At 35.7% G+C, this 24,082-nt stretch overlaps 1 protein-coding gene across 1 annotated transcript in view; it reads right to left on the bottom strand.

The window, feature by feature from the left end:
• Window positions 1–4,495: 4,495 nt before the first annotated feature.
• The window catches only part of PDCL2 (phosducin like 2), a 29,033-nt gene continuing 9,446 nt past the window's right edge, over window positions 4,496–24,082 (bottom strand). The window contains exons 4-6 of the mRNA XM_041723976.1: window positions 14,105–14,248; window positions 7,976–8,184; window positions 4,496–4,653 (exon numbers count right to left, since the gene is read on the bottom strand). Coding sequence (XP_041579910.1) covers window positions 4,496–4,653; window positions 7,976–8,184; window positions 14,105–14,248 — 511 coding nt within the window. The remainder of the gene's footprint in view (window positions 4,654–7,975; window positions 8,185–14,104; window positions 14,249–24,082) is intronic.

Here is a 24,082-nt window from a genome sequence, read left to right on the forward strand (position 1 = left end):
TTTTTAATTTTTTTTTATTTTTATTTATTTATGATAGAGAGAGAGAGAGAGAGAGAGGCAGAGACATAGACAGAAGGGAGAAGCAGGCTCCATGCACCAGGAGCCCAATGTGGGATTCCATCCCGAGTCTCCAGGATCGCACCCCGGGCCAAAGGCAGGCACTAAACCGCTGCGCCACCCAGGGATCCCCCTATCAGATGTTTCTAATAACTTCCAACTTCCCAATTCTACTTTTCCCTAAAACATTTTGCCTCATAGTTTCACAGATTTAGGGCTCCAGCCTAAACACAATTTATATATATGATTTAAATATTCTGTTAATTCCTTCTCATACACTATGCTGTTTTATTTCCAACTGATTCCCCTAGTTGATGTCTTGATAGAGACAATACAGCTGAGTTAAGTGTACAAAGTCGGAAACTAAACTGCCTGTTTAAAATCCCACCACTTAATATCTGCGTGACTTTGAGCAAGTTATTTCCCTGTTCTTCAGTTTTCTCATCTATAAAATGAGGATAATAGAAAACCTGTCTCGTGGGATAATTGAGATATAGAGATACAGATCTATATAGATATATAGTTGTAGTTATGTATGTGTGTGTGTAATAATACCTGGTACATAAGAGATCTCTCTTGGCTAGTATTTTTTTTAATTAGGTTCCACACCCAATATGGGGCTCCAACTTATGATTCTGAGATCCAGTCACATGCTCCAACTACTCAGCCAGCCAGGCACCCCTAAGTGTTGGTTATTATTAGTGATATCTCCTTTTGTGTAATACTTACATCTCTTGCTCAAAATCTTCCCTTAGTTCTTGGGTCCCATCAGTTACAAAGTCCTTTCATAGTCTGTCCTTTCATAATACCTCTCTCATCCAGCCATTCATTGGCATTACTAGTTTCTCTACTATAGTTTAAAGTGAATTGGAACATAGGAAATCTAAGATATGTGTAATAGGGAATATAAGGACAGTTTGTGGGGATTTTTTGTTTTAAGAAATCTCCATGGTTTAGCTAATTACTAATACTGTTTCTAGAACCTTTAAAATAGAGGGAAGTACAATAATATGAGGTTGTATTACGGACTTTGGAGTCAAAGGTCTGGGCTTAAATCCTGAGTAATACTAAACTAAGAGACGCTGAACAAGTTAATTTTCTGAGCTTCAGAGCACTTATCTGTAAAGATAGAGGAATCTCAGAATTAGGATGATCAAATGTAACTTATAAAGTGCTACATAAAGGTTGAGTAGTAAGGATGGTGGTTTTAGATGTTTACAATTTGTTGTTGGGCCCCTAGGAGTGGTTGAAACAACTTCAAAATTTTTACTCCAGCCTACACCTCTCCTTTGGGCTCCATACACATATGTCCAATTGTCTCCTCTTGGGTATCTCAAATGCCCTTTCAATCTATTCTTTAAAGAGCAGCATGAATATTCTTTTGGAAATATGAATGAAATCATGTTCCTACTTGAAAACCTTTGCTTCCCATTTCATGCAAATTCCTAATCACGATCATTATCCCCTGTTTGATCTAGCCCTTGCTACCTCTCCCACCTCATGTTCTCCATTTTCTCCTTTTCCCATAACACTCCCACATAGAAACTTGCCTCAGTTCCTTGCTAATCTATCTCTGTTCTCTGACTTTGGCACATACTGTGTCCTTGCTTGGATCACCCTCCTACCTTTTCCCATGGCTGTCTCCTCAGTCCTCATGTCTCAAAATTCTACCTACCTCATTTTTAAGTAGAGGTTTCTCCTACCTCTCAGCTACACCCCCGCCCCCTGGGACTCACAGTTACTATTTTGCCCACTGTTTCCTCCATAATACCACGTTTAAGTTACATGTATATTTGTTTGATATTTGTTTTCTTATTTATTAACTAACATCCTCACCAGCATGTGGCAAACTCCAAGAGGCAAGAACTATGTTTTGTCCACCACTGAATTTGCAGTATGTGTTTCAGTGCCTGAGGTGAATGAATGAATGGATGAATGAATACATGAGATAAAAGGTAAAACATGCTAAAAAGAAGATTTTTAGGATTATCTGTATATCCTAGATGATGAATGCAGGCAGCAGATTATAATCCTGTCAAGCATTAGCCTTAGTGTGTTTTAAAGTACAAAAGGGAGACAAGCTGAAATCAAATAGTGAAATATGATCACTCTTAATAACCAAGAATGTAGAGGAAAAGTTAAAGAATGCACTGAAGATGTATTTAAGGGGTTTGATACCAAGTGCTGCTCAATCACCTAAGGATCTCGTTAAAACAAAAATTCCAATTCAGTTAGTCTGGGATGGGTCTTGAGATTCTGATTTCTAACTAGCCTCTGGGAATGCTGCAAATTCCAGGACTACGCTTTGACAAATAAGGCACTGTCAAGTAGGGAAGGGAATTGCATGGTTGGCAGCAAGGAATAGAGAAAAATATTAGGTTGAGATATATGAAATCATCCCTTTTTTGTAGGTCGAAAACAATTGAATATTGGCAATTTCAAAAAAGAGAATTTTAAACATATCCCATTAAATAAGAATCACTCAATAAAACGGAAAACAAATATTAATTTCTCAGCATTCTGACAAGTATTTATACCCTACTCTCACTATAAGTGAGAATGTCTAAATGAAATAGCATATGGAAGTAGAACTGACCTGCAATGGCAGGCACGAACTTGCCAGAATAATGTGTATGGGGGGTGGGGGTGGGAATGTCCGCATGGACACATAATTTGAAAAAGACCAACTGGAATCACAACCAGCCTAATTATGATATGCTATAATTTTGTGATTTTTATAAATATTAGTCTTCGTTAACTGTTCTTGTGAATAAAAACTTACTGCCACCTGGTGGATCTGAGTTAAGAGTTAGAAGGGAAATACATATCTTTTCATTCAGGTAGCTTAAATACTATTAATACTTCCTCTGTTAATTTTAACTTGAAAAATAGACAAATATGTATTTACTTTAAAAAAAAGATTACACTTGGAACTTTTTGCATTTGGTTTTAACTGGAGATGCAATAATGTTGTTACTTATGTACATTACATGGTATTAAAGTTATATTTTAACTTTATAATATGGCTTTCCATTTCCACAACTTTTATTGTAGCTAGAAACATGTCCATCCATTTGTTAAAGAGAATTTCAGGAGTTGAACCAGTATAGATTATTATTTCTCTTATGTATGCATAATGCTATCAAAAAAAAAATCTGTGCAACTCAATTTTCCATCCTTTCATCCCAAGATGTAGGTTTTCAAAAGCCCTTAGCCATCTCAGAAGAAAGACATCTTCCTAATCCTTTGCCAAGTTAGATCATTTGATTTTTACCTTACCTGTTACCATATTCAAATCTGTATTTAACTTTCCTCCCACTTCCTCATTGTCCAAAGCCTCTGATTCCTATTCCCCCATCCAACCCCCGACAAGAACAGCAGTCTTTTCTTGACTCCACGTCAAATGTCTCAATTCTCGCCAATTTACTGTTGTAATTTAATCATTTAAACTTAGTATGGATTCTCACAAATATCAGTGAACATCCACAATCCGAATGATAATGAGTCATCATGTATATACAAAGTAGAAGAATAAAACCTGTTACTGAACTATTTCATGCTGGATTTACCATCTTTAAGAGTGCTGCTCATTACTAAGCTAAGATAAAACAGCCTGTAGGTCTTCTTCAGTGTCCTAATATTGTATACTTTTTCATAATGATGTCTTCTGTGATTAGTATTAAAACATGGGGAAGCCTTACAATATATTTGTCTCACTTCTCCTAATTTCGAAACTTTACATGTCATACACTTCTGATTCTATAGTCATCAGTGAGAGTACTTAGTAATTTTCTGCTTTATAACAGAACTATTAAAAACAATGAGTACAGATGTTTCCTATGTACTTTTCAGAATCCTTAAATTGCGTTTTTCCAATGAGTGGTTAATCTTTTTTGTAACAAGAGATTAAAAAAAAAAAAGCATGGTCATAAATTTAAGTATTTTCACTCAAGGCCCCTAAATAATAGATTTAAAAAAAAATCTATCGATATAGGGGTGGCTCAGTCAGTAGAGCATGTGACTCAATCTCAGGATCATGAGTTCAAACCCCATGTTGGGTGTAGAGCCTACTTAAAAAATAATGATAATAAAAATATCTATTGATGTAACTGAAGTGAAATTTCATGGTCATCTTTCATTATTTTCATTCATAGGCCTCTTTGGGAGTAAGCAACACAGAGGATTTGTAATATTTTGTGCTTTTATCCAACATGAGTCAAAAAAGGATAAACCACAGAAAAATATTAAGGGCTCAATACAAATTCTGGCTTTGTTGGAGGCAATAAATATTCTGAAATACCTGAAAGTTTTTGAAATGATGTATAACCATACTTCTAATATAAAAATGAAAATCTAAAAATTTTCTGATCTCTGATTATAATAAAGAATGACAAAACATTCAGTATATAAATACTTTGAAGCTATTTATTAAATATTTCTATTTGGTATCATCATTATCACTGTTTGAACTATTAGTGTCATCATAAATAGAAGTGTTTCTAATTGAAGATACCATCACATCTACAATGCTTTTTTTGGGGTTTTCTTCTAAATCAGTCTGTATTGCTCCAACTTCTGCTAGTTTCCATTCAAGTTCTGCAATAAATAACCCATCATTAAATCAGATAAAAATCTTGGAAAATGAAAATAACTTCTCATCTATATGAAACAATAGTTGATGCTAATAAAATTAATGTGTAATAAGTGAGGATATATTTAGAGCTTGAGTGACAATGAAAATGTTACAGTATCAAAATACACATTGGATACAGCAAAGTTATACTTAAAGGGAGAAATTATGGCTAAAATGTTTATTTTAAATTGACTGAAAATAAGTGTCTTAAAAGTTCAAATGAAGCAGCCAGAAAAAAAAACAATAAAATAAATTCAGGAAAAGCTGAAAGAGAAATATAATGAAGAAAAGACTTAGCAAAAGTAGGAAAACAAAATCAGTTTAGGTGACCAATAAAATTAAAAGGTTGTTCTTGGGATCCCTGGGTGGCGCAGCGGTTTGGCGCCTGCCTTTGGCCCAGGGCGCGATCCTGGAGACCCGGAATCGAATCCCACATCAGGCTCCCGGTGCATGGAGCCTGCTTCTCCCTCCGCCTGTGTCTCTGCCTCTCTCTCTCTCTCTGTGACTATCATAAATAAATTAAAAAATTTTAAAAAAAAAGATTAAAAGGTTGTTCTTTGAAGAAACTAATAGATATACCTCAGGCAAAAACGATCACAAAAGGAAAGAAATCAATTCATATAAATAACTCAAATGGGGCATAGCCAAGGTAGATTCTAATATGGCTATGAGACTATGAAAAACTTATGCCGAGACATTTGAAAACTTTAATGGGAAAATTTTAACAAACATATAAATTACCAAAATATACCCGAGGGAGAAACCAAAAGAATTGAACTGATAATCAAAAATTCCAATTGAACTGATAACCAAAAATTCCAATCCCTACAAATTCATCATTTTGTTAAATTTATTCCTAAGTGCAGTATAGATGAACAGAACATTTATGAGGCAAATTACAAAACACACGTTTGAGGAAAATTATAAAATATGTTACAAAATGTAATCTATAGGGATGCCTGGGTGGCTTAGAGGTTGGGTGTCTGCCTTCGACTCAGGGTGTGATCCCGAAGTCCTGGATCGAGTCCTACATGGGGTTCCCTGCATGGAGCCTGCTTCTCCCTCTGCCTATGTCTCTGCTCTCTGTGTGTCTCTCATGAAGAAACAAATAACATCTTTTAAAAAAATGTAATCTGTACATCTATGAGGAAAATCACAAAATACATAAAAGACCAAGCTAAATGATGAGATACAGCTCATTCATGGATAGGAGCATCCACTGTTATTGCATATCAAGTCTCCAACAATTCATCTATAAAAATTATTCTAATAACTGGATTTTTCATATAAGCCAACTAATTCTAACATTTATGTGAAATGTTGGAAAAGATTTGCCCTACTGAAGACTACTAGCTTGTTATAAAGCTATAGGAATAAACATTGATTCAGGGATAGACAATAGAAACTTCAAAAATAAATTGAAGCAGTTTTGGAACCATGAAAAATGACATTAGGAAACATTAAAAATCAGTGGGGAAAATACCTCACATACATTAGGATTGTTACTACAACACACACACATATACACAGAAAACAAGTATTGATGAGGATGTGGAGAAATTGGAATTCCTGTGCACTGTTGATGGAAGCATAAAATGGGGCAGCCACTATGCAAAACAGAATGCTGTCTCTCAAAAACTTAAAATAGAATTATTATATGATCCAGCAATTCTACTTCCAAATATATACCCAAAAGAATTGAAAACTGGGACTAGAACAGATTATTTGTACATCTATGTTCATAGCATCATGATTCACAAAAGCCAAAAGGTAGAAGCAACCCAAGTGTCCATGGACAGATGAATGGATACAGAAAATATGGCCTAAACATAAAATGGAATATTATTCAGCCTTAAAAAGTAAGGATATTCTGACAAATGCCATAAAATGAATGAACCTTGAGGACATTGTGCTAAATGAAATAAGCCAGTCACAAAAGGACAAATACTGTATGTTTCATTCATATGAGGTATTGAAAGTAGTCCATTCATGGAGTCAGAAAGTAGAATGGTAGTTACCAAGACTGGAGGAGGAGAGGGGAATAGGGAGCTATTGGTCAGTAGGTATAGAGTGCAGTTATGTAAGATGAAAGAGTTCTAGAGGTGGATAGTGGTGATGGCTGCACAACAGTGTGAATTTACTTAATGCTGCTGAACTGTATACTTAAAAATGGTCAAATAAGTCCTGAGTATGTAATGTACAGCATGTTACAGTTTGGTTAATAATACTGTATTATATATTTTTAAATGGTTAAGATGGTAAATTTCATGTTATGTGTATTTTACAACAATTTAAAAAATTGTTTATACCAAAAAATGCCCAAAAAACCCACAAAAAAACATGGACCAGATAACACAATATTCATGATCATGATGGCCTGCTGAGAGATAGGAAGGGGAATGGGACTAGGAAGAAAATATAGGTAACTTTATATCTGTAATGTTTATTTGAACAACAAACAAATAGCTCAAGCAAACATGAAGAAATGTTCACATTTGTTATTTTTGGCAGTAATCGATAACATAAATGTTTGCTATATTATTATTTGTACTCTTACATACTAATTCTTTTAATTAAAAGGATGAGGCTCAATGGCTTTAACATGGTGTGAGAAAAAGATTTTAATAATATAGATTAAAGCAGTTCCAAGAAATGACTAGATCAAGGATATGGCCTTGGAAGGAGGTCAGGAAATAAAAATTACTAAAATTAAAATTATAAAGTATTGTGCTGCATACTGTGAAAAAGAAAATAAAGGGAATTAATTAACTGATAAAATCAGATAGTATGTGGATAAGTGAAAAATGAATTTTATAGAGAAAATATGCTACAGAAATTTAGGAGAGAAGAGGAAGATTATGAACTGGTCCAAAGTCACGTAATGAGAGAAATGGAAACCTAGGAGAACCACAAAGGAACAGGATATGGAGGAACAATAAAGAATGGTAGGGTATTTAGGGTCCAGGGCATGAGTATGAGACCAAGAATAAAGGCACAAATGAGTAAGATGTCTCTGCAGTAATACAGTTGGATCGGTAGGCTGAAATTCTTAAGCAGAAGATTCTGTATTTTTAACTTATTTGACACAAGGAACTTAAGGATTTAAGCAAGTAGATGTTGTAAGAAGCATATTACTATAGGAAAATTAATCGGAAGGCCTACAAGAAGAGATTAGAAGGGAGGGGGAAAATACCTTATGTTTTATGGAGATAAACTTTCATGATATTTGTAAATTTTTGGAAGTTTTCACCTGTTTAATAAACATTTTAAAAATAGTATCATTACCTTCTAGCTTGAGATTTATCCCTCCACATTCTATAATTCCAATGAATTTGCCTTCTATCTGACCGTTTTTATAAACAAAAATTGTTGGTAGACAATTGTCATGGTAGTGTTGAATACAGCTGTTCACGATGGCTTTAACAAACTTAGTTTCCGGAAACTTTCTTGCTAGGAGACTAAGATGCTGGTTAACCAACAAACACATTGGGATGCTAAAAAGAGAAACAGTACAAAACATCTTTAAAAACACACTACTTATCTCTAATGAACTAAGTGAAATATCTACATGACAAAAATACATCTTTAGATATTCTTTTTTTAATTAATTAATTGGGGGGGGGGCTAAGTGGGGGGAGGGGCAGAGAGAGAGCATCTTCAAGCCAACTCCCAGCTGAGCACAGAGCCCTATCTGAGGACCCATGAGACCAAGACCTGGGTAGAAACCAAGAGTCAGTACTTAACCGACTAAGCCACCCAGGGTCACCTCTTTGGATATTCTTTTAATATAACAGCATATCAACTCTTATCTTCTATTTTTACCTTTAGTAATGATAAACTGCAGATCCCTACCATATATATTGTAAACACAATTATAGCCTGGGAGTGAAGCTTGCTACCATGGGAATTTGATGCATGACTAAGGCTAACCACATCTGACTTAGCGTCAATTTAATCAAGTTAGTTCCTAGTTTACAGGACTAAGGGAAAACAAAACAAGACAGGACACTTCTAGGGAATCCTTAGTAGTTCTGAGTTGAAACAAAGGATTCCAACTCTTTTCACCACCTTGGGCTTATTTTTACATGAGATTATGACATCCAAAGTGTCTTATCTCAAATTTCTTTTCTTTTTTTTAATCTCAAATTTCCTTGAATTTCTTGACCTCATCCACACTTTTCTTTGACATCCCACTCCATGAAGCATCCTATTTCCCATTATCTAGAACTATTCGCTATCAGATCTTTAAGGGGCACCTGGTTGGCTCAGTTGGAAGAACATGCGACTCTTGATCTTGGGATCATGAATTCAAACCTCACGTTGGGTAGAGAGATTAATAAATTTTTTAAAAATTGATTGGAAGTGTGACCAGAACCTGCAATTCTTCTGCTATCATTTGACTCCCAATATACCCACTCTTCAATTAGTCCCTTTTCTCTCTCACTCATTCACAGCCTTATCAAACTGTTTCAGAGCCAATCCTTTACTTTATCCCATACACATTTCCCATGGGACCTTTCTCTGCTTGTTATTTTGCTCTCCCTCTTGTTTCCTCCACTTTCTATAAATATACTTAAGTTACTAAATTTTTAAGAGTTACTTACAACTCTGTGTCTCCTTCAAATAACCACTCTCTCTTGTTCATAGCCCCAAAAGAAAGGAAAATAATAATCTCTATGTTCTGTTCACTTCCTTTCTTGAAAGGTTTTCCCTTTTATTGGCTTTTGTGATAACACTTTTTTTCCCCAGGGGGGAAAAAAAAGGTGGTTTTATTAAAGCACGGGGACAGGACCCGTGGGCAAGAAAAGCTGCTGTGATAACACTTTCTATTAATTTCCTTTTTACTTTTTTGACTTCCTTCTTCTATGACTCAAATGTGGATGTTCTTTGTGATTGTGTCCTGGACTCTCTTATACTGGACACATTTCACTGTGCCATCTTACCCATTCTGATATAAACACTGATGAACTAAAAAAACAAAACAAAACAAAAAACACTGATGAACTTCATGTCCCCACCTCCCTTAAAGAAAAAAAAGTATATATGTATATATTATACATTTCTTCTGTATTTTCTTAGTTTGGCACAGAGGCCAAAAATCTCCCTTTTCTCTACATCTAATCGGTAATCAAATCATGTTGCTCCTACTTCCTTGTCTCATACCTAACTAACCTCTCCTCTTTTTCTCCATTATCTTACTCCTTTCCTTTCTCAACTGAGCTTCATCAGATTGTCCTAAATGACCTGTTTCCAGGCTTAGTTTCCCAAATTCATCCTTGACCCTTGCTGACAAAGGGAGCTCAGCATGAAAATCTCACCATGTAACAACTGCCCTGCTCTCAAGCTTATAGTCCCTCCCTAAGTGGCTTTCCACTGTCTTTGGGATAAAGTCTGGGCTCCTCTGTGTAGCTTTCAAGGTTCTCTGTGGTCTCTTTGTCTGCTACCACATTACTTAAAGCAAGATGCTGTCTTATTTCTGTAATCTTTCTTTAAGCTGTACACTCTAACACATCCCACTTCATCCTGTCTACTTCCTTTGGGGAATCTTATTTTTTGAGGCCAAGACCAGGAATTACATACTCTGTAGAAAGTTCCAGACTTCCTTCCTCCAAGGATAAAACGTACTACCCCTTCTTCAGGACTATATAAAATTCAACTCTAGGACCTAAAAGACTGTATTGTTATGTTTAATTGTCTCTCTCTGCTATAGTGATGGCTTTGTATCTCCACCATCTACAAAATCTTCAGAAATCCTCTTAATACTAGATGATGTTATATATATCAATTTATGGTGCAAGAAACTAAGAAAAACAAATTAAATGCATTATATGTTTAACTTACATTTCAAAATATAGAATGTCATTTATTTTGATAACTACAACCTGCTACAAATCTAGAGTCTGTTTTATTTTAGTGGGTGAAAAAGCATGAGCCACCTAACACAAATATCAATTTTCCACACAAAGCAACAATGTAAATTGCCTTTGTAAGTTTCAGTTTTCCTCAAATAGGTGAAATTAATCCACTAATACCTAATTTAATGGAATCGTATCATTACTGTCAGAAGGAGAGCTAGATCAGTGGTAATGACAAACACTTATGGGGTAGGTGGGGTGAATGGCAGGTGGGTGGACATTGGTGGTGATAGTGAAAAGTGTAAAGTTAAGAGAGTGTGGTGTAACAGATTATGTGCAGGGAGAAGATGGTTTGCCTGAAAACAGTTTTGACAGCAAGCAGTAAGGGAACACATTTAGTAAGGGGCTCAGGGGCCAGAATATACCCCCAGAAGAACTGTAAACTGTAAGGGAGACCTTTGACATAGAACATAAGATAAGGGCCTAGTTATGGTATTTGAGGTTCAAAATATGCATTTGGCATAAGAATGATGTAAAAGCCAAAATTGGAATTTGGGCACAGGGGTAAGATAGAATAAAATCAGAATCAAGGCTGACCTGAAGCTCAGCCACTAAGCTCACTGGCCCAGGATGATTAGATCCCCCTAGGGGACACTAGGCAAGCTGAGCCTTCACTTGGATAAAGAGTCAGCCCAGTTCTAGAATTTTAATGGCAAAAAGACATTAAAATTACAGAACAGAGGAACCTAGTTCAAAAACAGACTCTTGGAGCATCTGGCTCAGTCAGTTAAGTGTCTGCCTTTGGCTCAGGTCATGATCCCAGGGTCCTGGGATGGAGCTCCGCTGAGTCAGGCTTCCTGCACAGTGGGAAGTCTGCTTCTCCCTCTTCATTTCCCACTGCTTGGGCTCTTTCTCTCTCTTTCTCTCAGATAAATAAACAAAATCTTTTAAAAAGTGTTCCTATAAGTTTATAGAAGGCAGCTAAACATACAAATGTGTTAAACAGTTATACTCCATTTTGCAATATGAAAAGTTATGAGTCAACCCATTATTAAAAACTAGGTTTTTCTAAGGACCATTGTCACACAAATAATTATTTTCCGTTTTTCAAATTTGATTTCAGATTAGTTTTCTTCAACAGGGTGTTTTAAGGCAGCCCGAGTGGCTCAGCAGTTTAGCACCGCCTTCAGCCCAGGGCATAATCCTGGAGATCCAGGATCGAGTCCCACATTGGGCTCCCTGCATGGAGCCTGCTTCTCCCTCTGCCTGTGTCTCTGCCTCTGTCTCTGTATCTCTCATGAATAAGTAAATAAAATCTTAAAAAAAAACCCAAAAAACAAAAAACCCCACAAATGGGTGTTTTATATCAATACATGAATACATTTTCCTAATGTCAAGAAAATGATTATTGTATATAATTATCTTAGACTGGTTGCCTCTCAAAATATCTTCTGAGAAGGTCACAAATACTTAAAATATTATTTAAAAAGATATTTATTCCTTGAGTCCATCAAAGGAAATGAAAAAGCCTGGCTGAAACTATAACACATTCAATCTCTCTCATGAATTTTTGAAAATTATTTGTCAAATCTAATAATTCTTCTAGAATTAAAGTAAGTAATTTTATGCCCTGGTATGGGCACTCAGATCCAACATTTATTCTGCTAATCATACTGAGTCCCAGAAAAGATATTCAGTGAACCACTTTAGTACATAACATTTCTCACACACGGATTCTATTATTGTAAACGTCAGTGTCTCTCATACTTCTTTGTGAGAAACCAAATCAGCAGCATTTACAGATTGGTTTCACCAGATAAGTGGTAAAGGAACAATGGGAAGCAATTCTTTTTAAGGCTTTAAGCTACTCAAAAAATAATTACCAAGCATTTTAGTAACAATAACAGTAATGTCTTCTTTTACAGGACATGGTGTCCTCTCAAAATTTGTGTGAGGAATTGATGAGCTGGTAAACAGCAGGGCTCTAATTTGCATAATTTGCTCTGTACAGAGTTTCTGTGAGCACCTGAAGAGAGAAGACATTTTTTCTTCAGAGAATGAGATGAAGACGATGAGGGCCCCCCGGGATGGCCTCTGTTCCTGGACTGGCTTAGAGCCCGGGCAGCGTAGCTGGGACCTAATGCTAGAGAGATTTGTGAAACTGTGGGAGCTTGCAGTGTCTCTGGGGCTTGGACTTGGGGGAATGTCCACTCAACCCAGTTATCATATACCAGGCAGGTAAGGCCTGGGGACATTTGGGTTATACTTAGTACAAGTAGGCACTATAAATTAACTGTTTGGGGAGCATAGGGGAGTACCAGGGAATTGTTCTGTTAAAAGAGACTTAAGAGACATGATATATCCAAATGCACTGCGTGACCCTTGACTGGATCCTTCACCAATTATTATTAAGTTTGGAATTATTACTAATTTTGTTAGGTGAGGAAACAGTATTGTGGTTATATAAAAAATACCCTTATATTTTGAAGATGTGGGCCGAAGTTCTTACGAATAGAGCTTTATGCTGTGTGTAATTTACTTTGAAATGATTCTGCAAATATATACACATTTATGTATCTACAAATGAAAACATAACATGGAGCCCCTGGGTGGCTCAGTCAGTTAAGCGTCTGCCTTTGGCTTAGGTCATGATCCCAGGGTCCTGGGATGGAGCCCCCTGTCAGGCTCTCTGCTCAGTGGGAAGTCTGCTTCTCCCTCTTCCTCTCCCTCTCCTTTTGTGTTCTCTCTCTTCCAAATAAACAAATAAATCTTAAAACAAAACAAAACAAAACATAAAAATGGCAAAATGTTCATTGTTGAAACTACCTGGTTGGCATTTAGGGTGTTCATTTTTATTATTCTTTCTACTTTTCTGTATGTTTGAAATTTTTTTGTAAGTTAAAAAAAAATTAACCGCCAAAGAGTGTTATTTTTCAATTTTCTTTTTAAAGTTTATTTATTTATTTAAGTAATCTCTATATTCAACATGGGGCTCAAACTCACAACCCTGAAATCAAGAGTTGAATGCTCTTCTGACTGAGCCAGCCAGTCAATCTGGAATTTCTGGTTAGTACCAAATAAGGTAATCTGTCACATGGGCTCTCCATTCCCCAGAGGAAGATGAGGTGATAGGATCCATCTAATAAGAAACACCCCCCACCCACCCCTGGCATTCCCCCTAAAAGAAGGTGACCTTGCCTGAAATAATCCTTTCTTTTCTTTTACTAATGACTTCCTGTCTCATCCTCCTTGGTATAAAAACCTCCAATTTTGTACAACTCCTTGGAGCTCCCCTCTACCTGCCAAATAGAATGCTGCCTGATTCATTAATCACTGGATAAAGCCAATTAGATCTTCAAATTTACTTGGTTGATTTCTGTTTTTTGATATATTATATATATCTTGATATATATTTGATATATTATATATATATGTTGTATACATAATATGTCCTTTTCTTCAATAGTCTTTGTTATATGCTTGTAAAATCTCAAAACCAGACATAAGTATCTTAAAACATTAGTATATTAACATTTTACAAAAATACTATGGTAATTACCTTGATCTGTATAAATGAATTACAACTGATACATCTTTTTCTGCGTTTGTGACTTCATTCACATACTGATTTCCAGATATTTCTCTTAATTCCCCAAATTTTTGTTTTTTCCTAAGAGCTTTCCATTCCTGTAACCGCTTTTCTCTAATTAAAAAAATGATATGAAAAAAAGAAAATTGTCATAGTCTTCAGGTCATTCCAATTTATAGTAACAATTTAGGGCAATGAAGGTAATGCTAGTACATATCAAACACTTTCAAGAATGACAATAACTATTAATAGTCTTATAATGCCAATTTCTCTTTTGATAAAAGGCATTTGTGTTACAGGTATTACAAAGAATAAAGAGTTAACTATTGACTTTTAAATTTATTTTTATTTAAGACTAGGTCTTAATCATAGCTTTAGAGAGTTTATTTAGACATTGAGCCAACAGATTCTCATACACAGGTTAAAAACTTACTAAGGAAGTAATAATAATAGCTAATATCTATTCAGTGCTTACTATGTTGCCAAGCACTGGAAGTGCATTATATTAACTAATTTAACTTTATGAAGTTAGTACTATTATTATCCTTTTTGCATGCTCTTAACTATCATGCTGAGCTGACCTTCAGTCCAAAGCCTTTGCAAATATATGTAATTACTTGTTATAAATTTATTGCAGGAAGAGAAGTGGTAGAGTGAGAAGAGTGATTACTCTAAGGTCAGACTAAACTGGGTTTAAATGCCAACACCCACTTACGAGCAGCATGATCGCAGGCAAGTATTTAATTTCTCTAAGCTTCAGTTCCCCAAGTGCAAATGGGAATGATATTAATACCTACTTGCATAGGATTGTTGGGATTAAATGAGATAATACATGTAGATTTCTTTGGATGGTGCCTAGAACACCTTGAGCATTTAATAAATGTTACTTCATTATTTATCCATAGAGAACATTGAAATTTTGTTAAACAACTCAGAATTTGCATGCTTTTAGTTGTCAAATGCTTGGATTCATGAAGCAAATTCAAATGGTTTCTGACACATTTGCTTTCTTAAAAGTTACTGATCCCTATCTCTAAGTTATCTGGGAGTATGTACTCCTTTCTTTCTCTGTGTATTAGCTATATTTTCTTATTTTCTGCATAATTAAAAAAAATTTTTTAAGTAGTCTCCATACCCAACATGGGGCTCAAACTCACAACCCCAAAATCAAGAATCATGTGCTCTACCAACTGAGCCAGCCAGGCCCTGTTTTCTTATTTTCTGTATTGATGCTCTGGCATCTGGGACCTTGCCAATCCTGGAGCGACTGCCTTGCCCAGGGCTAGGTAATTTCTAAAGATAGCAAATACCCACTGCAGAGAACATTGCTTAAAAGCAAACCAACCAATCCAGAGCTCAGTTCCTCAACCACCTCCTTTAGTGGCCAGAGTCACTAATCCTATTCCCTAACCATTCCTGTGCCAGGAATCAGACAACTGGAGACAGCTCCTACAGTCCAGAGCCTGCCAAAATTATTCAAACGAGCCAATCCTAAATCTGCTCACTCTGTGTAACTTGCCTTTTCCATGGAAATCACAATGAGGAGTCGTGTCCATACTATCACCTCACTTTTTCTGCCTCTTAGCCAACTCTGGTGCTTCCTTCTATGGCCTTGCATTGTAGCACAAGCCAGCTACTCTTGAGAACTGAATGATAAACTATCTTTGAAATGGCAAATATCTCCTATTCTGTTGGCATAACCATACCTGAATTTAATATAAAATCCTGGGTATATTTTAGAACACCCTGTCCTTACTTCATGTATTAGAAACATGTTAGGTAAAACCACTCACTTTACATAACAAGTAAACCAAGCAAAATGAAGCCTAGAGGAAATTGCCAAGAATAGGAATCCAAATCTAAGGTTTTTTTCACAAGTTTCAAACTGAAGTCCTTCAATTTTCCCTCTACTGGTCCAGACATCCATAATTTATGGTTACTCCAAAAATCTTTTGGGAGCTCTATTTTGTTTGCAATGAATATTTAGCATCACTATCATTAATTGCTTCAATTTTATGTCACTGGCTATAGCTACCAAAAATGTCAAAAAGTTTTTGTCCCAATGATGGTACCACACCTACTTAATGGTGTGACTGTCAACTATTTCACTTCTTCCTCTACTCCTGCACCTTCTCCTCCTCATTTTTCCTTGTCATTTCAGTGGAAGTGGGCAGGGAGAGTCACAGAAATCTGGTTTGGTTTTGCCATAGAAAGGGACATAGTGTTCAATGGCCTGCAGTCTTCACCTAACATATCTATTAGGATTCAGTCACAAAAACAGAAAGCCCTCCAGCTACTTTTAAATAGCAGGAAGCTTAATCTGGGGGATTAAGTGTTTTACACACTTGATGTAAAGATGAAGACTTTAGGCTGAGTTACCAGGAATGACTCCAAAAACAACCTTGAAAACTGGCCTGCCAAGGAAAGAGCTTTCTCTGCTGCAATCCAGAAACTGGGAAATCTGGAACTACTGTTTCAATTGTGTCCTACTATCAACCTACACTGGAGATCAGAAAGCTACTGCAGCAACTGTTGTCTACTGGGACCTATCCCCTTTGCAAAGACTGGAAGAAAATATTTGTGGAAGACACATCTGATGAAAGACTATTATCCAAAATATACACAGAACTCTAAAACCTCAATGATAAAAAAAAAAAAAAAAAAAAAAAAACCTGATTTGAAAGTGGGCCAAGGACCTTAACAGACAACCCACGAAAGAATATATTGATGACAAAGAAGCATATGAAAAGGTGCCCTACAACTATGTCATCAGGGAAATATGAATTGAAACAAGAGACGACTATGTATCTATGAAAAGGGTCAAAATCCAGAACACTGACATCAAATCATTGAGAGGATGTGAAATCATGGGAACTCTCATTCATTGCCAGTGGGAATGCAAAATGTATACTTTTTGGAAGACAGTTTGGAGGTTTCTAATATAATTAAACACCATATGACCCAGCTATCATGCTCCTAGGTAGGTACCCAAAGGAGTGAAAACTGCGTCCACACAGAAGCCTGCACACAGGTGTTTATAGCAGCTCTAATATTATTTATCATCGCCGAAACTTGGAAGCAATAAACATATACTTCAATAAGTGAATGGATACGCTGCGGTATAACCAGATACTGTATTATTAGTCAGTGCTAAAAAGAAATGAGCTATCAAGCCATAAGACACGGAGGAATCTTAAATGCATATTACTAAGTCAAAGAAGCCAATTTGAGAAGGCTACATGCTGTGTGACCCCAACTATATGACAATCTGGAAAAGGCAAGACTATGGAGACAATAAAGATATCAGTGGTTGCCAAGGATTGGTAAACCGGGGAGGGGGTGGGGGGTTGGAGGGAGGAGGGGAAGGCTGGTAAATAGGCAGACCATGGAGAATTTTTAGGGCGGTGAAAATACTTTGTATGATCCCATAATGATGGATATATGTCATTATGCATTTGTCCAAGCTCATAGAAAATACAACACTAAGAATGAACTGTAATGTACACTCTGGACTTTGGGTGATTATGGTGTATTGATGTGGCTTCATCAATTATAGTAAATCTAGTACTCTGGTGGGAGATGTTGATAATGGAGGGAGGCATGTGCTGGGCAGGAGGTATATTGGTATATTGGTGTGTATATACATATATATTTTGTGTGTATATACATATATATTTTTTTAGGGAGGGATGGGGAATGAACACTAACAAGTTCAGAATTTCTTTTGGGTTGATGAAAATGTCCTAGAATTAGATGGTAGTGAAAGTTTCATAACTCCATGAATATACTAAAAATCACTGAATTGTATGATTTAAATGTTAAAGTGTATAGAACTAAATACACACACACATTAGTAGAAGCAAAACTGGGCAACTGAATAAGTAGATTCTATCAGTGTCAACATCTTAGTTGTGCTATTATACTACCATCTTGCAAAACAGTACCATTGGAAGAAATGATAAAATGTATACAAGATTTCTCTGTATTATTTCCTACAACTGCATGTGAATCTACAGAAGCTGCTTCAAAATTTCACATTCACCTACATATACTTGCTGTACCTTCATACACCTTCATACACCCATGTACATCTCTGTACCTTCCACTCAGTTTTTCTATGAATGTAAAACTGCTTTAAAAAAAAAAAAGTCTTAAAATTTTTTGTTTTGGCTTTAAATGAGGAAATTGCTTTAAGTCACCACCATCAGGATGACTATGGACCTTTTCCTTGTTAATCACAACTTTTGAAAGGCTATAGGTTCCTTTTTTCCTTAGATCCAAAGTGACAGCAGAGATATGAAAGTAATGCTGTAATTTGGGGGCAATTAGAATTGGACTTTTGATATGGAATATGCAAATGAGAGAACTTCCACATTTAGTGCCTCTCTTTAATCTCTGTGGCAGAGATTGGTTAGGTGCTTCCTCTTCCAGGGCTCACGGGAAAACTACATTTGCCAGCTTCCCTTGCAGTTAGGTTAGGCCCAGGAGCCTGGATTATGTCCAATAAAACAAGAGTGAAAGTGATATGTGCATTTCTGTGACTCACCCCTGAAATGTCCTATGCTATCAGTTACACTATCTCCCTAGTCTCAAAGCCTGGAGGGAAAGGATTCTGACATGACAAAAAGAACCTGATGAAAAGAGCCCAGATCCCTAATCATCACCCAGAGGAGACTTGTTCAGGGGAACTGTAGGACATGCACCACCTGTGAATGAGGAACTCTGAAACCATTGAGATTGTTTAGCTGCTGGTTACAGCAGGATTAATCACCTCCATAAATTCTGCTGACACAAATTATTACATTAGTAGGATTGCTATCCTTGAATAAACTTTGCATTCCTTGAATAAACTCTATTTACTATATATGATTATTTTAATATACTGTTTTATTTGCCAATACGGTATTTAAGATTTTGGAATCTATGTTTCAAAAGTGAGACTGGTCTAAAGCAATGTTTTTCAAGTTAAGGCATGTGGACATTCTATATGAGAATCCTTTAGGTATAGCAGGTTCTACAGATGGGCATATTCCTGAGATCCAACCCAAATTTACTGAATATTACCCCTTGGTGTTGCTCCCAGGAACACATATCATTAACATGTACAAAGGTAAAGAGACCCCAGATATATATGTGGCCAATTCTCTTGCATTTCTACCCCCATTAACTTCCCATCTCAAGGGCTATTCTGAAGCAAATATAAGACATCATGTAATTTCACCTGTAAATATTTCATTACATAGCTCCAAAGGACAAGGCTTTAAAACATTTAATTCACGTGGCTCAATCACACCTAAAACAGTGATAATTCCTTAATATATTTAGATATTGTTCAAATAATCATATTCTAATATACATAAAATTTACCAAATTAACCATTTTCAAATGTTCAGTGGCATTGAGTACTGTCTCCATTTTTAAGTCTGTTCAAATGAGGATCCAAATTAGATTTATACAAATGTTGTTAATATCTCTTAAATCTCATTTAATCTACAGATTCCTTTTCATCTCTTTTTTTCCCTAGCAATTTCTTTGTTGAAGGAAACCAGATTGTTTGTCCAAGATTTCCCACAGTCTGAATTTTGCTGGTTGCATTATCATTAAGTCAATTCACACGAGAAATATAATTTTTTATTAAAAGTGTTGGATGGTTATTTTGCCCTACCAACCTAAGAATCATGAGTCTTACTTCATTTCTGAATGAGCCTTGTCTAATTGTGACAATCAGGGTTATATTGTCAATTAATATAACAATGTTTTATGCAATAAGTTAGTAAGCTCTCCATCCTTATAAAAACAGAGATTATCTGTGCCTTGAAAATAGAGAAAAATCAGCTAGAAAGCAAATTTTAGGAAGCAGTCTACCTTCTGTCTTATGCTTCTCTATCACTTGTATCAATTTTAGAAATTTATAATTTCATCAAAATCATATTTTTAAATGATGCATATGATCATATGTCAAATATTTTCCTGGTTCAGCTTCTTTCATTTAGTATAATACTTGTGAATCTCACTAAAGTTATTGGGCCCATCAGTAGTTTGCTTTCCATTCTTACAGAGTAGTATTCCATTTCATGAATACACTACAATTTGCTTTTTCATTTACTTTACATGCATCATATTGATGAACTGTTAGGTTGTCTTGTTTTTAGCTATTGTGAATATTCATGTACAATTCTTTATATTGATATATATCTTCCATTCCCTCAGGAATGTGATTGCTGATTTATATGTTAAATGTAGGGGGATCCCTGAGTGGCTCAGTGGTTTGACGCCTGCCTTTGGCCCAGGGCATGATCCTGGAGTCCCTGGATAGGGTCCCGCGTCCCGTGTCGGGCTCCCTGCATGAAGCCTGCTTCTCCCTCTGCCTGTGTCTCTGCCTCTCTCTCTCTCTCTCTCATGAATAAATAAATAAAATCTTTAAAAATAAAAAAATAAATGTATGTGTGGCTTTGTAAGAAATTGCCAAACTGTTTTCCAGAGTGGTCATATGAAGATTTCAGCTCCTCCTTGATCTTTACATTTTAATTGTAATATAATTCATATATTAGCATATCTTAAAGATATTGTGAGTTTGGTTCTAGACCATTGCAATAAAGCGAATATCATAATAAAGCGAGTCAAAGGAATTTTTTTATTTCCCACTGTGTATAAGTTATGTTTACACTATACTGTAGTCTATTGAGTGTAATAGTATTATGTCAAAAAACCCCAATATATATACCTTCATAAAGTAAAAATAAATAGCAAATAAAAAATACTTTATTGCTAAAAAATGCTAATCGTCATCCAAGCTTTCGGAGTCTTAATCACTGATCACAGATCACCATAACAAATTTAATAATAAAAAAAAGTTTGAAATACTGCAAGAATTATGAAAATGTGACAGTCCTGAAGTAAGCAAATGCTTTAGAAAACTGGCACCAAAACCTTGCTCAAGGCAGGGTTGCTACAAACTTCCAATTTGTAAAAAATACAAATCTGCAAAATGCATTAAAGTGAAGTACAAGAAAGTGAGGTATGCATGTGCAATAAAATTCAACTATTTAAAGTATACAATTCAGTGATTTTGTTAAAAAAGAGTTATTTATTTATTTTAGAGAGAGAGAGGGAAAGCATGAGCAGGGGGAGGGGTGGAAGGAGAGAGAAAAGCAGACTTCTTGCTGAACACAGAGCAGAGCCTGATGCCGGGCTCCCTCCCACAACCCTGAGACCCTGACCTGAGCAGAAAACAAGAGTCAGATGCTCAACCAACTGAGCAACCCAGGCACCCACAGTTCAGTAATTTTTAAAATATTCACAAAGTCGTGCATCCATCATCACTACCTAATTCTAGAATATTTTTGCTGCCCTAAAGAAATTCCATCTGTAGTTATTCCCTATTCCCCCATTATAGGCCCTATTAATTAATCTACTTTCTGTCTCTATGGATTTTCTTATCCTGGGATACTTCATATAAATGGAATCATAAAAAATGTGGCCTGTCACTGGTTGCTTTTACTTATTTTCAGGGTTCAATCATGTAGCATGTATCAGTACCACATTTCTTTACATGGCTGAATAACATTCCATAGTACAGATGAAGCACGCTTTGTTTATCTAACACCCAGTTAGTTGATGGACATTCACGTTCTTATTGGGCTATTATATGATAGTCATATCATATTATATATATATATACATATATATATACACAGTAATTTCTGGATCATATGGTAATTCTATGTTTAATATTTGAGGAAATTCCATTCTATTTTTCAAAGCAGTGCACCATTTTACATTCCCACCAACAATGTATGAGGGTTCCAATTTCTCCACGTACTCATCAACTCTTGTCTGTCTTATTATAACCACCCTAGTACGAATGAAGTGGAATCTTACGTTTTTGATTTGCATCTCCCTAGTGATTAATTAAGTTGATCATCTTTTCATGCACTTATTTTCCATTTGCATATCTGCTTTGGAGAAATTCAAGTCCTTTGCATGTTTTTTTAATGGGTTGTCTTTTGTTGTTGAGTTCTAGGAATTCTTTATACATTCTGGTTAGTAATCCCATATCATATATATAATTTGCAAATATTTTCTCCTATTTCGTGGGTTTTCTTTTCACTCTCTTGATAGTGCCTTTTGCACAAAAATTTTAAATTTTGATACTGTCCAATTTTCCTATTTTTTCTTTTGTTGCCTATGCTTTTGGTGTCATTTCCAGGAAATCATTGCCAATTCCAGTGTCATGGACATTCCCTCTCTCCATGTTTTCTTCAAAAAGCTTTAGAGTTTTAGTTCTTACATTTAGGTCTGATATACTTTGAGTCATTTTTTGTTTATGATATGAGATAGGAGTCCAACTTTATTCTTCTACATATAGAAATCCAGTTTTTCCAGTACCATTTGTTGAAAACATTGAAAGGGTTTGGGATCTTGTTGAAAATCATTTGACTATACATGTGAGGGTTTCTTTCTAGGCTCTCTATTCTATTCTATTGGTCTGTATGTCTATTCTCATGTCACTGTCACATTGCTTTGATTACTGTCACTTTGTAGTACATTTTAATATCAGGAAGTTTGAATCCTCCAACTTTGTTCTTTCTCAAGATTTCTTTGGTTTTCAGGACATGGCTTGTGTTTCTTCGTATTCATTTTGCCAATTTCTGTCATTGGCAGATCAACTGGATTAATTTAAAATACATTCAAACTAGGCAATATTAAGTGCCTGACGTGAAGCTTTTTAATTGTAGTGTAAATGCCTGACATTAAGCTTTTGATTGCTGAGGCATCCATTTCAAAAGATATACATCTTGAAAAACATATTGCCAGCTGTATGACACAGCTACTAGCAAAACAACCAGATAAGGAATTAGGCTGCCCCCACCCATGAAGAGCTCTCTTTCAGAAAACCTTGGATAACCTGGACTGCTTGAGTGACCAGCTTTCCCTTCCCATGCTCTAATTCCAGCTCTTATGCTCTAAATTAGCCAGTAAAGAGTGAACCTGTGAAACCTAAACATGCTACCATTTGATCCTAATAAAGGCAGAGGCCTAGCTCTGCATTCTCTCTCCCTACCTATGATCTGGCTCTGTGGCCCACAGGCATGCCACATATTTTCCAGGACCTATGAGTAATACATCTTTTTCCTTACTGCTTTCTGATGGGATTTTTGCTTAAGTGCACTCTAAAATAATAATAAGGACCACAAGGCTGGTCTAGCCAAAAAATATGAATAATACAGGCCCAGATGAATGCCTCAGACATTCCTAGCCAACAGCATCACTATCAACAGGCTGGGACCAACACGACAAAGCAATTACTAATAAAGGACTTACTTTTGTCATTTAGCTCATTTCTGTGTTTCTCGTTTGCATTTTCCCCTCAATTCTCCTATCACTGTTTCTTTTTGTATTTACTTGATTTTTATAATGTGCCATTTTAATTTGCTTCTTTTCTGTATTCTTTTAGTTTTTTTTCTCAGTGGTTACCTTAAGGATTAAAATTAATGTCTTATAATGACCTACCGTGAATAATTCCAACTTAGTTTCAAACACTCTGCTGGTATACACCTCCATCCCTCCTCTTTTTTACTGTTACTGTTACAGACTACATTTTATATATTGTCTGTTCATTAACATCAACTTATAATTTTTGGTTGTTTTATATACTTGCCTTTTAAATCATACCGGAAAAAATAGAATTAAGAACCAAAATTTGAGCAACTCTTTTATATTTACTTATGTAGTAAGTAAGTAAGTATCTTTGTAAGTATCTGGTAAGTATCTTTACCAGAAGGCTTTGAGTTACTGTCTAGAGCCCTTTAATTCCAGCAGGAAGGACCCTTTTAGCTAATTTCTTAGGGCAGTTCTAGTAGGAAAAAATTCACTTATCTTTTATCTAGGAATGTCTTCATTTCTCCTTCATTCTTGTAGCATACTTTTGTCAAATGAATAATTCCC

Source organism: Vulpes lagopus, chromosome 12 (assembly GCF_018345385.1).
Source record: "Vulpes lagopus strain Blue_001 chromosome 12, ASM1834538v1, whole genome shotgun sequence".
In the NCBI taxonomy this organism is placed as follows: Eukaryota; Metazoa; Chordata; class Mammalia; order Carnivora; family Canidae; genus Vulpes; species Vulpes lagopus.